Here is a 13,410-nt window from a genome sequence, read left to right as displayed (position 1 = left end):
GGCTCTGTGTCATAGTCTACTTTCTTAAAGCTCTCCTGGACAGTAACAAGAAGTCTCAGCAGTAATGTTCTAAGCATATGGAACAGTTTTGTTTTCACACTTTATAACAACCAGTCCTCTGATATCAGACTTTTGATATAATATTAGTCCAATCCAACTTTATTTATATAGCACTTTAAAAACAACAAAGTTGACCAAAGTGCTTTCCAATAATAAAACAGAGATAGCAGTTAAAAACACTAAGCAGACAAAGAAGCAAATATAAATAACAATAAAATAAATACATGAATGAAAAAGAAGATTAAAATCAATCAGTATATATATTAAATAATAAAACATGAGTAAAGTAGACAATAAGATATACAATGAATATGATTAACAAAATAAAAGGATTAAGAGTGACCAACAGCTGACTAAAACTGACTACAGGTTGACTCTGGTACTACTCCTAAAAGCCTTTGAAAGAAGGTGTGTTTTTAAAGTGATTTAAACATTTCAAGTGTTGGTGCATTTAGGTGCAATTTAACCCCACTTTATCTTTAGGTGAAGTCTTTTTTTCCCCAAGCACACCAAACGGGTTTACAAGATAATAGGTCAAAGGTTACCATAGTTGTTATAAGTTTCTTATCCCGACACACTGGGTATCATAATATCCATCCACATCTTCAAAGGGAAGAAGAAAAGACACGTTAGTCTCTTTACGTTTAGGCTTTATTTTTCCTGCTTTTAGCATAAAGTAATCCATTCGCTGCGATAATGTCAAGGTGTCTATCAAAACGCCTGTTGTCCTAATCTGCCTTTTTTCTTTTCTTTTGTTCTTCTCAATAATAAGCTAGCCAATAATGCTGTTTTCCTGGGAGCACTATCCCCCAACCAACCTACTGGTGTATTCAGTTACACAATGAGTGTTTTTTAAATTTGATTCAATTCAATTCTGTTTTATTTATATAACGCCAAATAACAACAGTTATATTAATGTTGTAAGGTAAACACTCTACAATAATACACAGAAAACAGAGAAACCTGTAACAATCAGATGACCCTCTATAAGCGAGCACTTTGGCGTCTTTTTGGATATGTTTCAAACCACTGCAGCGTAGTACCTTTAATATCTAAAGCATATGCTAATCACCGTATTAAAATATTATGGCCAACAGTATTAGGATAAGCACAGAGATGAGTCTCTGTTAGAGGCCATAAAAAGATCATTTGTAACCTTCACTAAAGCTGTTTCTGTGCTGTGATGGGCTCTGAAACCGTCCAAAGGAAGGAAGCTGTGGTCTACCATCACTGCACAAATCAAAATATTATTACACTGGTGTGATCCCACCTCTAAAACACAGTGCAGTGATACCAGATGTTCATATACAGGCTATATTACGAACATATGGAAATGGTAATTAAAGAACAAGGAGGATAATATTAAAACTCTGAGCTGGCATGTGTAAGATTCAGATTTTATACCAAACAGACATGATGACAGGTTTGAACTCTAAGGAAGAGCTATCAAACCATTAGAGTAACTCCTGGGCTAGAAAAGCAGGATTCTGTAGATGTCTCCAACTAACAACTGTGATCAAAAAATCTGAGAATTATTATAGATTCAGCAAACCTCTTATTCAGTTGTTCATAAATTCTTATGGAGCAAATTGTAAAAAGGGAATAACTTCCCAAACTAACAAGTCTCCAGAATATGAAAACACACTCAAAACAAAGAAAAGGAGAAAGAGAAAGATGGGATAGGAAAATTGGGAGAGGTAGGGAGGCCTTACAAAAGCAGACGATGAACAATGGAAGGACATCTGAGTAGTTCAGTGGGAAAGCACAAAAACATATACATGGAAAGAATTTAGCTAGAACAATGTATCCAAATTATTATATTACTCCCCAGATGAAGGTGCACAATAAAAAAGGTCCAAACTGCAAACCAAAACAAATACAAAACTATTGGATTGAAATACACAAGCAACTAGAAAAGCTATAAATACTTATTATTCTTTACCAGAAAGAAAATATATCAGTAAATACATACTGTTTATTCTAATAGCAGCAGCAGCAGCTTTTTTTTAAATTGGTTGGTTTTGGTTTTTGGATTTTTGTATTCACTTGTTGGAGTGACACGTGTTTGAAGTCAGGAAAAGTCAGGAAAGGATAAAATCCAGACTGTTATTGCTAAAAATTAGGAGTTTGGAATTACAGCCCTGTTGCACTAATCTCGTGTCACGTCATGCACATATACCATCTGTTCTATCAGATCTGCAAGACTGATGGAGAATCATTTATAGAGCAGCATCTCTTTTTGTTTAGATGAGAAACATGTAATTCTGTATATCCACTGTGTTTGGTGAGTCTTTAACCCTTTAGAGCCGATCGGAGCGGACACGCTCTGTTTTGCGTAACTATTTTTAAATCCCAGTAGCTCTGCAACCAGGTAAGCTAGCGCAAAAATTTTTTTTGCATATGAAACCGGAGGAGTTGTACTTACATCTTATGCCATCAGCTTGTCCTAGGTCACGGTTTCCTTCCACATAAAGCTTTGCAAAAACTGCATAAAAAGCGCTTGCAGGAACAAAAACATAATATTCCAGAAACACGCTTTACCGATCCGATCAGCTGTTCGTAACACTTCCTACGTTGGAATAGATGTCAGCGCGAACTTTTGCATTTCCGCCATTACCTGCCCGAAACCGGAAGTGACGTCATTTTCGCGGAAATGTAGTCTTTTTTGCCATCAGGGCCTCAGGGCCTATACTGGTCTTTTTAAAAGTTATCTTTGACTTCATGACTTTCTGTGTCGTTTCTGGGATGCTTGGGCCTCATATTGCACTGCTGGAAATAGTTTATTTTGATGCATATGCTGCTTTTTTGCAAATTTGCAGTATAATATTTATTTTCGTTTTTCCTGCAGTGTATAAAAATTGGTGTATTTCAAAAATAAAACTATGAAGACACTCAAAATAAATTTCCTGTGGTGGGAAACTATTTTGTGCAACTTTTTTGTATTTACAGTTTTGAGGGATAAGCCTCTTAAATTTCTCTAACTACAAATATATGTTAAAAAAGCAAAAACGATTTTCAATTTTTTTGTAGTTTATTGCACTTTTTTGCAATTTATGTAATTACTATGCACTTAATGAATACATATTATTAAAATCTGGGCTATAATGGTTGTATTGATGTATAGCAACTTGAAATGCTCCCAAAAATGGCTCCACAGCATGTAAAAATATAATATAAGCTCTGGCGGACTTGGTTCTATGGTAGGTCTTAAAGGGTTAATGCAAAAGAAATTTGCTCTAACAAACCCAGCCTTAAACACAGAAGAGAAAATCATTTAGTCAGAACCACTATAGACAAAAGAAAATAGTTTTTTCCCCAACTATAGAAATGTGTCTTTGGGGACGTAGCTCTGTTCTGGAGAGAGCAGTAGCAAAAGCCTAGCACAGTACACACCAGGCAATGAATGTGGGGGGTGGGTGGGTTGCAAAGCAGTTTGCAGATGTGCAACATTTGTATGCAAGCTAACACAGCTTAAATAGCATGCTGTGTATGGAATTTGGCAATTGAATGTATAGACGGGTATCAGCTGAACCATCAGCTTCTGCAGACTTGCACTGAGCTGTTCTGCACTGTGCACTAAACTGACTTTGTGACCTGCCTGAACTCACCTGACCTTTACAACCACTGTGGCTCATCAGCCTGGATAGCTGAGGTGTGGTTAGCTTAAAGGCGTGGAGGAAAATCATTACTGTAGGAGAAGGTTTAGTTTAACATCTGGATTAATAGTTAGTGAAATCATTTTCCTGACTATGAAAGTCTGAGTTGTGCATCCTTTCCCCTGATTAGCTGTGTGGAAAAAAATCATTATGTAGCCGTCCACTTTTTCTGGTGCTCCATAACTAAACATTAGAAAATCCACTTTGCTTGTGGAGAAACTAATTATCTAAATCTAATCTCAACCATCCACTACTTAATCGTTTTAGTGCTTCAGTGGTTCCTAAACAGTGCAGGACTCTGTGATATACATTTAGAACCTAATGAGAAGTATTGGAGTGCTGCTTTGATTGGAGTTAATGAGGTCATTTTAAGAGAACAACCTAAACATCCTACACTAGGAAAAGCTTTGCAGGCTCATGAATCAGTCATTTACTAATCATGGTAAATTAATTGCTACTGAAATAACTCTTTTACTCAATTGGAGCTCTCCAATTGCTTCGACACATGGACGCGGTGAGCCAGGGATCAAGCCTTCTGAGTAGTAGATGTCCCACAATGTCAACCACCTAATGAATATGACCCAAAATAAACATGCTTAAATGATCACATATAATGGCTAACTTCACAGGCATTTACTTACATTCAGGTCAAATGCCATTGGTGATGTCTTCTCAGATTTCTACATGTGTATTTAGGAATGCCAAACCAGGTTTATTTTTGAGGCATTCGCCAATTTTTATGTCTTTTGTCCTGATTTTGTTTTTTTGCTCTTCCTGCCCCTTTATAGAATCACATCGCCTTCGCTGAGGTCACATGATGTGGAATCGGCTGTGCGGCAGACCCACTGGACGTCCACTCTATTCACCGTCCAATCCAATTATTAAGAGTGCAGCGCTAAACCCATTCTTAGTGTGTGTCTGGTCTGTGGTATGTTGTTCTTTGTTGTCTTTATCAGGCCCCTGTTTTCACTCGCAATTTCTTGTACTCAAAGAAAAAAGGTTTCTTCTGCTTCCATCTATGCACTTATTCTGAATCGTTGTTGGACTCTCGCCTCCCAAATGAAGCCAAGCAGACTGGGAGACTAGATGATCATGTGAACTGGACTGGACTGGATACAACATCAGTGCTGCTCAAGTCAAGTACATTATTATTTTATATGTGAAAAAGTATTTTTCCAATAAGATGGTTATAAGGAAAAACTCTCTCTTTCTATATTTTATTACTTCCTTGTGTTGCATCACATTTCTAAAGCAATGCTGTGAGTATTAGAATGTAACTACTGAGCCTGTATTTATCAAATTAATCACAGTGAAAATTTCAACTTAAATCAGTGATAGAAAATAAACAGACTGAAGAGGAAAGGTATACTTTACCAATTCTGATTGCATAAACAGAGTTTCTGAGTATTTAAATGGTAAATGGCCTGTATTTATATAGCGCTTTACTAGTCCCTAAGGACCCCAAAGCGCTTTACATATCCAGTCATCCACCCATTGGTGATGGCAGCTACATTGTAGCCACAGCCACCCTGGGGCGCACTGACAGAGGCGAGGCTGACAGACACTGGCACCACCGGGCCCTCTGACCACCACCAGTAGGCAACGGGTGAAGTGTCTCTCCCAAGGACACAACGACCGAGACTGTCCAAGCCGGGGCTCGAACCGGCAACCTTCCAATTACAAGGTGAACTCCCAACTCTTGAGCCACGATCACCCATAAGACAGAAAGCAGCAGTGGTAGACTAGAACGATTGACAGATGCAGCATTAAACTGCTAACGTAGCCCCCACAGTGTCTAAAAAGCAGGGTAATGGTGTTTGGGGGATGTTCTCTCATGCTAGTTTCCAACATTTGGGAATCCAGTGTTTTGTTGGACCACACATGAAAATTCTCAGAACTTTGATAAATACAGGCTGAAGTCAAAGGAGCAAATAAGGAAAACTGAAGTGTTTTTCATCATGTCTGACTTCTCCAGCCATCTCACTAAGGGTTTAGGGTACAACAGTCTATGTGTTTATACAGTATACAGTCAGCTGCAACCAATGACAACAATATACACTCTGACTATACTTTGACAAAAGTATTTAGGCTTTCTTAGCTGCACCAGACAATCACCCCTCCCTCTGTTTTTGTTTTGTGTCTCTTTGCCTTCGACTTCTAGACTGCTGCTTTGACTTTCTCCTATAAAAGTTTGTGATATAGTTTTCAAACCTGCCCTCAACACTTGAAAAGTGCCCAGGAGCTGATATACAAAGCAGAAGAGTTCCAAAAAGACTTAGTCCATAACTGACTAAGATGATGAGCAAACTAAATTTTAAGTTATTATTGTTGAAATGCCCATACTTTGAAAGTTCCCAAGTTTTTCTTTGTTTCTTGTAATTGTAACCAAATTTAGTATGGTGACTCCATTTATTTCATAGCAAAGTCAGCCACCAAAGCAAAAGCAACATGTAATTACTAGTGATGTGCGGATCGATCCTGAAATATCGATTCCTCCGATACCAATCATTTATGTTCTAGAATCGATTCTCATATTAAAATATCGATATTTTAGTAATTTAGGGTAAATTTGTAGTTTATCATTAACAGGAACACAGTGGAAAGAAACGCTGGTCATGTCCAAATTCATGGGCTGCATCCTCCTGAGGCCGCATTTGTAGACCGATTACGTCACAGCGACGCGCCGAAGGCTGTCCAAATTCGTAGACTCCTCCGAATGCAGCCGACAAATGCGTCCTCCTTTTCCCCGAATTTGAAGGATGGGTCGGGTGTGTCCTTCGTGGCCTACCATATCCCAGAATTCATAGCGCGGCCCAGCCAAACTCCAGTTTCCAACAATGGCGGCTGCTACTAATTTTTAAAATAACTCATACTAATCTTTCTGGGTCACAAAATAAACTTTTAACATATTTTCAGGCGAGAAAGTAGCTGTGTAAACTTCAAATATCTGCTCGGTTTATTAAGATATGGCATATTTGCAAAAGTGCTTCGACGTTTTCGGAGATGTCTGCTACCCACCAGCTCGACAGCTAGCCGGGAGCTCGAGGGTTACTGATGCGGCCGAGAACGGCACAACTCCCGGCACATCATTTTCAGATCACCGCGGACTTTCGCTACTCAGGTTAAACGTAATATATAAGTCACTTAGACAACCTATAAATGTGTTGTTGGGCTTTTTTCAGTGTTTTGTTTGTTCGTGAGTAAATCGGTTTGGCTGAGATTAAAGTTATTAGATTAGATTAGATAAAATAAAACTTTATTAATCCCCCGGGTGGGTTCCTCCTTGGTTTTTACACAGCTGACTAAACGTCAAACAGAAAACTGATTAAACAGAAGTATGAGACGGTCGAGAATTTACGCCAGTGTCCTGTTATATTTTAGATAGCAAGGAGCAGACGGCTGAGTTTATTAAACTCCACCGAGACAGCGGTGACGCTAATCTGAAGGCTAGACCGTCCAATTTCACGGCCATTTACTTCCGGCCTACCCGACCTTCTGAGGACCCGGCCCACGTAGACCGCGAAGGCCGGGTCCTCAGGAGGATGCAGCCCATGAATTTGGACACGACCTATTTCATTCGGATTGTCTACATTCAAAGGAACTACTTCCTCTTCCGCCTTTCATATTCATGTGCGAAATACAGCTATATAAATGTCTCGCAGCCCCTTGGCGTGTGCACTCACAACAATGGCTGAGCTTAGTTGGAGTCATGTGCAGACGTATTTTACCCCCACAAACAGCTGAGACGTGGTTTGCGATACATGTGGCAAAAAAGTGAGGTGTTGTGGCTACACTTGCCAACCTTGAGACCTCAGAATTAGGGAGACATTCAAAAGGGCTCTTGGGGGGGGGGGTGATAAATAAATTTTACAGTGTTTATTTATCGGCTAAAATACGTTAAATGTCACCATTATTATTGGCTGGCCCGGAAACAGCGGGGGTGTCCAAATTCAGAGGCTGCTTCCACCTGAGGACCTGGCCTTCGCGGTCTAAAGAAAGACGGGCAGTACGTCGACGTACTACCCGTCTTTCATGAGCTCCCTCGGTGGAGTGAAACTCTGCTGTCTGCTCCTTGCTATCTAAAATATAACCGGGCGCTGACGTAAACTCTCGACCGTCTCACACTTCTGTTTAATCAGTTTTCTGTTTGATGTTTATTCAGCTGTGTGAAAACCCCGGAGGAGCCCTCCCGAGGGATTAATATAGTTAAATTTAATTTAATCTAATCTAATAACTTTATTCTCAGCCAAACCGATTTACTCACGAACAAATAAAACACTGAAAAAGCCAAACAATAACATTTTTAAGTTATCAAAGCAACTTATATATCATGTTTAACACGAGTAGCGAAAGACCGCGGGGGTTTGAAGACGATGTGTCGGTCGGCTCAGATATTTGAAGTTTGCACAGCTACATTCTCACCTTAAAATATGTTAAAAGTTTTTTTGCGACCCAGAAAGAGAAATAAGAGTAATATTAAAACTGCCACCATTGTTGGAAACTGGAATTGGCTGGGCCCGCTATAAATTCTGCGATATGGTTTTTCAATTTTGTTGTCCGGGTGGGAGAAATTCGGGAGGATGGTGGCTCCGGGAGATTTTCGGGAGGGGCACTGAAATTTGGGATTCTTCCGAAAAAATCGGGAGGGTTGGCATGTATGGTTGTGGCAACATCACTAACCTTGTCAAACACCTCAGAGTAAATCATATCACAGAATATGACGAGCGTATGTTGTGGCGAACTGAGGAGGAGGAGAGGGACAGGTGCTCTCACGGAGTCCTTTAGTGCTGCAGGCAGGCAACGTGTTCAAATAGCACAACTTCAGGTTTTTTTTATTTCTATATGATGAACTCTGCATTATTAAGTGATAAGAACAAGAAATCTGATGTCCTGTAATCATTATGATGCTACAATTTGAGATACAATAAATAAAATAAGTTTGTGTACAAAGTATCAGTATTGGATCAGTATCGTCGATACCACCCTGAATATCGCTTGGTATCAGATCGGAAAGAAAATCAGTGGTATCGCACATCACCAGTAATTACAAGATTGGATAAGTAGAAGAAAATGGATGGTAATGATTGATGATTAAGTAGTAAATATTTGGCATTTAGGTTTAATGAATGGCGTGCATCTGCATTAACGGCTGACATCAGAAAAAGACTGTCACGTGAAATTTTAGATAAAGACATACTTGAAATGATAAAATATCTAAAGATATCTGTTTTCCTTCACACTACTTAAAATAAATCGGAAATCACCATTAATCTTGTCCCACTTCTGCAGTATTGTAGGTTAGCGTTGTATCCAAGTCCCATTTTTCATCTGTGTTGTCATTGCGGTGTCATTTGTATTGGGACTCGTTCTTCTTTGTAGCAAAACCATTTTGGGCTTTCTTTGGCATTAAAACACACAGAAAATCTTTTGGCCCTTCAAATCTCTATTTTTGTAGTGACAACTAAAGCACTTATTGATGAAGACTGTGAATAAGAACGTTCGCAAAACAGCACTTTAAATCAAGCTATGACTTCCCTCATTGCTAATGAAATGGCCACAAATTTCATAACTGCTTGAAAACAAATCACACAGAATATTTGAGATTTTGAGGAACAAAACCTGCTCAAATGTGTATCAGAAGAGCTGCAACACTGTCCCAGTATGCCAAAATGTTGATTCTGTTCATCTGGACGTTTTCAGTGGGAGAAACGTTTCATCACTCATCCAAGTGACTTCTTCAGTCTCAGCTGACTGCAGGGGTGGACCAATTTTTTGGCGCAGCGTGTTTTGGGGTTTCAAAGACAAAGAAACTCAAATGTTGCGATACTCCTGACACATAAAGGGTTTTTGCATAGGCAGCAGTTGTCCTTCTCTTTTTTTATTTGTTTGTATTTTATCTGTATTTTTTGTATTTTCCTTCTGATATCTGTACCTGAGCTGAGGTAACGCAAACATTTCAATAAAGTCTTATCTTATCTTATCTCTTCTCTCCTGGATTATCTGGAGCTTTCTTTAGGCGCCTTTCCAGCTTTGACAAAAGTCCAGCTGGGATAACCACATTTACTCTTCTTGATGTGATGTTCTTCTGCCTCCCTGACCGCTGTATCGGTGGGGATGGTGTTTGCTCTGTGTTGTAGCGTCCTGATGACACCCAGTTTGTGCTCCAGTGGATGATGAGAGTCAAACCTTAGATACTGATCTGTATGCGTAGGTTTACGGTACACGTCAGCTTTTAGATGTCCCCCATTACTGATATTACCCAACTCTCTGTGAATGGTACTCATAGCTATTGGTCAGTGGTCTCTGATAAGTGGTTGTTGATCAATGCTCATGACAATTTGCATATTAATGATCAAGGTACTGACCTCCGAGCCTATTGTTCATCGGTGGGCTGGTTTCAATCATTGTGCAAATGTACTGTTTATAAGATTGGGGAAACCTGGAGTCAGCTGAGACTGAAGAAGTCACTTGGATGATGGCGAAACGTTTCTCCCACTGAAAACATCCAGATGAACAAAATCAACCTTTTGGGATTTACTTACCTGGATGATTGAGCATGCATCAAGACTATCCCAGCATATTCAAAACAAAAGAACTGTAAAAACGTATATGTTAAAACTACAAAAAATGCTTATATGTATATCCTTTCAGTCATATTGTACATTACTGCTTATCTATTTTCTTATGACTGTGCATTGTGTGTGGGTGCGTTCACAATAGATGTTTATTTTATCTCTCAGATAACTGTTATTGCTTCTTTATCTTATTTAAGTAAAACAGAGTATGTTTCATGTTAATGTTCACAATTACACTTACATTTTTATACTCTCTGTTCTATTTATATTTCAGTTCTACTGTGTATCCCATTCCTTAAATGACCTTTTTCTGACAAGGGTTGCAACCTTTTCTAAACTTGTGATTTTTACCTTTTTCCTCCATGCTGTAGTGATTCTTTACTTCTGGTGGACTACTTTGTATGGATGTCATTGCACCTCTTCTGACCAAGTTATTTTTTATATTATTCATGTTCTTCTTTTCAAAATTCTATTCAATTCTTTTCAAATTTTAAGTTAAAACTGTGACCTTTTACACTATAGAAGAAGTTGTTTACAGCCTTTGAATAAAAAACACTAAAAGGACTCAAATCCCATCTCTTTTTTCTGTTAGGTCTTAATCGTTCTTAATAAAGTATTAATAATCATACTTGATTAATCATACTTGATTAAGACTTTCCTTCAAAGCTTTAATTTTTAAAGACACTTAACTGATAATTCTTTTTTCATCCAGTCCTTGAATCTGCAAGAAAAAGTGTTTTCAAGCGAATATTAATTATATTCAGAGTTTAACCTCCAGGAAGGCAGGGGGGTGCAGGAAATATGGATGTTCTCTGTCCACTTTCTTCATTTGTCCTTCCTGTGTACATTTTGACTGTGTGCGTGCATCAAGGACTTGCTAATGACTAAAGGCATAGGCTACAGCATAGCTTCGGCCTGGGAGGAGCGAGGCAGACTGGGACCTGGCATCACGGCATCCAAGCTGAAGGTGTGAGCTCTGTCATGCTGGGCAGTTGGATTTCTGTTGCAAAAGGTACCAGCAGTGAGACTGCTGAGTGATTGATGGGCAGCCGGGACTGAGACAGGAGACTGCTGTTGCTGTCATGAATCGCTGTGCGGCAGGCAGGAGTTGGACCCAAAATGCAGGACTCACAGACTTGGGGAGGTGAACTCAAAACACAGCTTTATTTGCTGGTAGAACAAACATACAAACTAAACTAAACTAAACTAAACTAAACTGGGAAACCACAAACTAAGAACTCACAGCGAGACACAGGGAGATCCACACAGCATGAGGGACAACGCGACACTGACTCAGAGAAACACAGGGTTTAAATACACTGGGAAGTAACGAGGGGAATGAGACACAGAAGGAGGGCACAGCTGGGAGAAATCAGGACTGACGAGAAAAGCAGGACACATTCACATAAGACTGGGACCATCAAAGTAAAACAGGAAGTATCATACAGAGACGCAAACTTGACACAGTGGAGACAGCAGCTAAGAAACACAGAGACATAAACCATAAGGCAGAGGACTCTAAGAACCGAGAGACACAGAGGGGAACTCAAACATGCAGACACAGATTTACACAGAACAGAGGGGACACAGAGAAACATGAAGGGCAAGGGATCGAAACTAGAAACCATAGAATAACTTACACAAGTACAATATTACAAACATCACAAGGAACTAAAAACGCTGGGTCAGGGGACCCAGGACCATGACAGTTGCAGTATGAAACTGGACAGTGAGATCATGCTGTCATAGCAGTCATGCTGGGAATCGAGAACTGGTTTTTGTAGCGAACCGGTTCCTGGTAGTTGAAATCCTTGGAATCGATAGTCTGCTTCGATCCCACTTACCGGTTCTTGTGCTTGCGCTACAATTTACTGATTTCCGTTATCAGAGGACGAACATAGTAGGGAAGAGTGGATATTACGTTTATTTTTATTGCACAAAAGCATAATGGTAAAGTGCAAACTGCATCCAGGACAGAAACAACTGTATTAAGCTGCTAAGACAACTTCAGCTCTGTGAAAGTACAGACAGCATGCTAAAGCTAAGCTAGCCAAAACCCAGAGTGACGCTAAAGCTGAGTGAATGTTGATCCCAGCCTAGGAGTAGGAGTATCATATGTGTGTCCTTGTCATATGTATGGACTCAAATTGTGGTCATAAATATTTTGTACTTGTAAATCAGTTTTGTACTTGTAAACCAGGATTTGTATGTGTAAAAAGAATTTGTGTGTGTGTAAAAAAGATTTGTATGTGGACTTATGTGTGAAACTCTGCACTTGTCATGGCTACTGAACGGACCCACGCGCAGACAGTTCTTTCAAGGAAACAAAAGAGGGGATTTATTTACAACAGGGATCACCTTAGTGCAAAATGTATGTACAGTGAGTTGGGAGGGGGTCCAGGGCTCCAGGGAGAGAAGGGGGGGGGGAATCCACACACACGCTTCCTCTTCCACTCAGTCACCGCCACCGCTCCTCCGCACACACGCACTCCTCTTCAGCCGCACTCGCTCCAACACTCCACACACTGCCCCACTTGGACAGGTCCGGTGATTCGGTCCAGAATCTACAGACAGAAGGTCAAGGTTAGTTCCACAACATAAAACACGTGTAAGCGATTCTTCTTTGAATATGCCGCGAGCACGAACTCAGGTGGTTCGACGTTCCAGCGGTGAGCTGCTCTGTGCCACTGCCTTAAATAGCAGCTGGGGAAATCAGCCAGATCAGCCGCAGGTGGACACCATCCACAGGGGTGCGTGGGCCAAGAGTGAGAGCCCGTAATGAGCTCCACCCAGGCAGAGAGGAGGAGGAGAGACAAAAAACTAAAACTAACAACAACAAAACCTGTAGCCAGCGTGGGCCAACCAGAGAGACACGGGGACCGTGACAGCACTCACTGTTGTGGAAATGACAGTCTTCACTAGTGGGGATCAGTGTTGCCAACTCCTCAGTAAGGAAAATCTCTATTGGTTGTCCTAAAAGTTGCTAGAAGCCGCTAAATGACATCATCGCCTAATTTGCATAATTGGTCATGCTAATGTAATTGTAACCTATGTTGTTGGAGAGAGAAATAACATCGTGGAAGAGACATAAAGTGTGTAAAAAATGTCCTAAATGCATT

The 13,410-nt window shown here is 40.0% G+C and overlaps 1 protein-coding gene across 5 annotated transcripts in view; it reads left to right on the top strand.

Moving 5' to 3' along the window:
* plppr5b (phospholipid phosphatase related 5b) overlaps positions 1 to 5,213 on the top strand; it is a 117,258-nt gene extending 112,045 nt beyond the window's left edge. For 4 of the 5 annotated variants that reach the window (XM_040051181.1, XM_040051182.1, XM_040051179.1 and 1 more), the window contains one exon: positions 4,505 to 5,213. In XM_040051181.1, the coding sequence (XP_039907115.1) occupies positions 4,505 to 4,601 (97 nt within the window). In that variant the 3' untranslated portion in view covers positions 4,602 to 5,213. The remainder of the gene's footprint in view (positions 1 to 4,504) is intronic. The other variant, XM_040051183.1, reaches the window with a different exon arrangement.
* Positions 5,214 to 13,410: the final 8,197 nt, after the last annotated feature.

Source organism: Simochromis diagramma, unplaced genomic scaffold (genome assembly GCF_900408965.1).
Source record: "Simochromis diagramma unplaced genomic scaffold, fSimDia1.1 OVJJ01000644.1, whole genome shotgun sequence".
Lineage (NCBI taxonomy): Eukaryota > Metazoa > Chordata > Actinopteri > Cichliformes > Cichlidae > Simochromis > Simochromis diagramma.
Note: the sequence above shows the minus strand (reverse complement) of the source record. Positions and strands in the feature narration are given on the sequence as shown.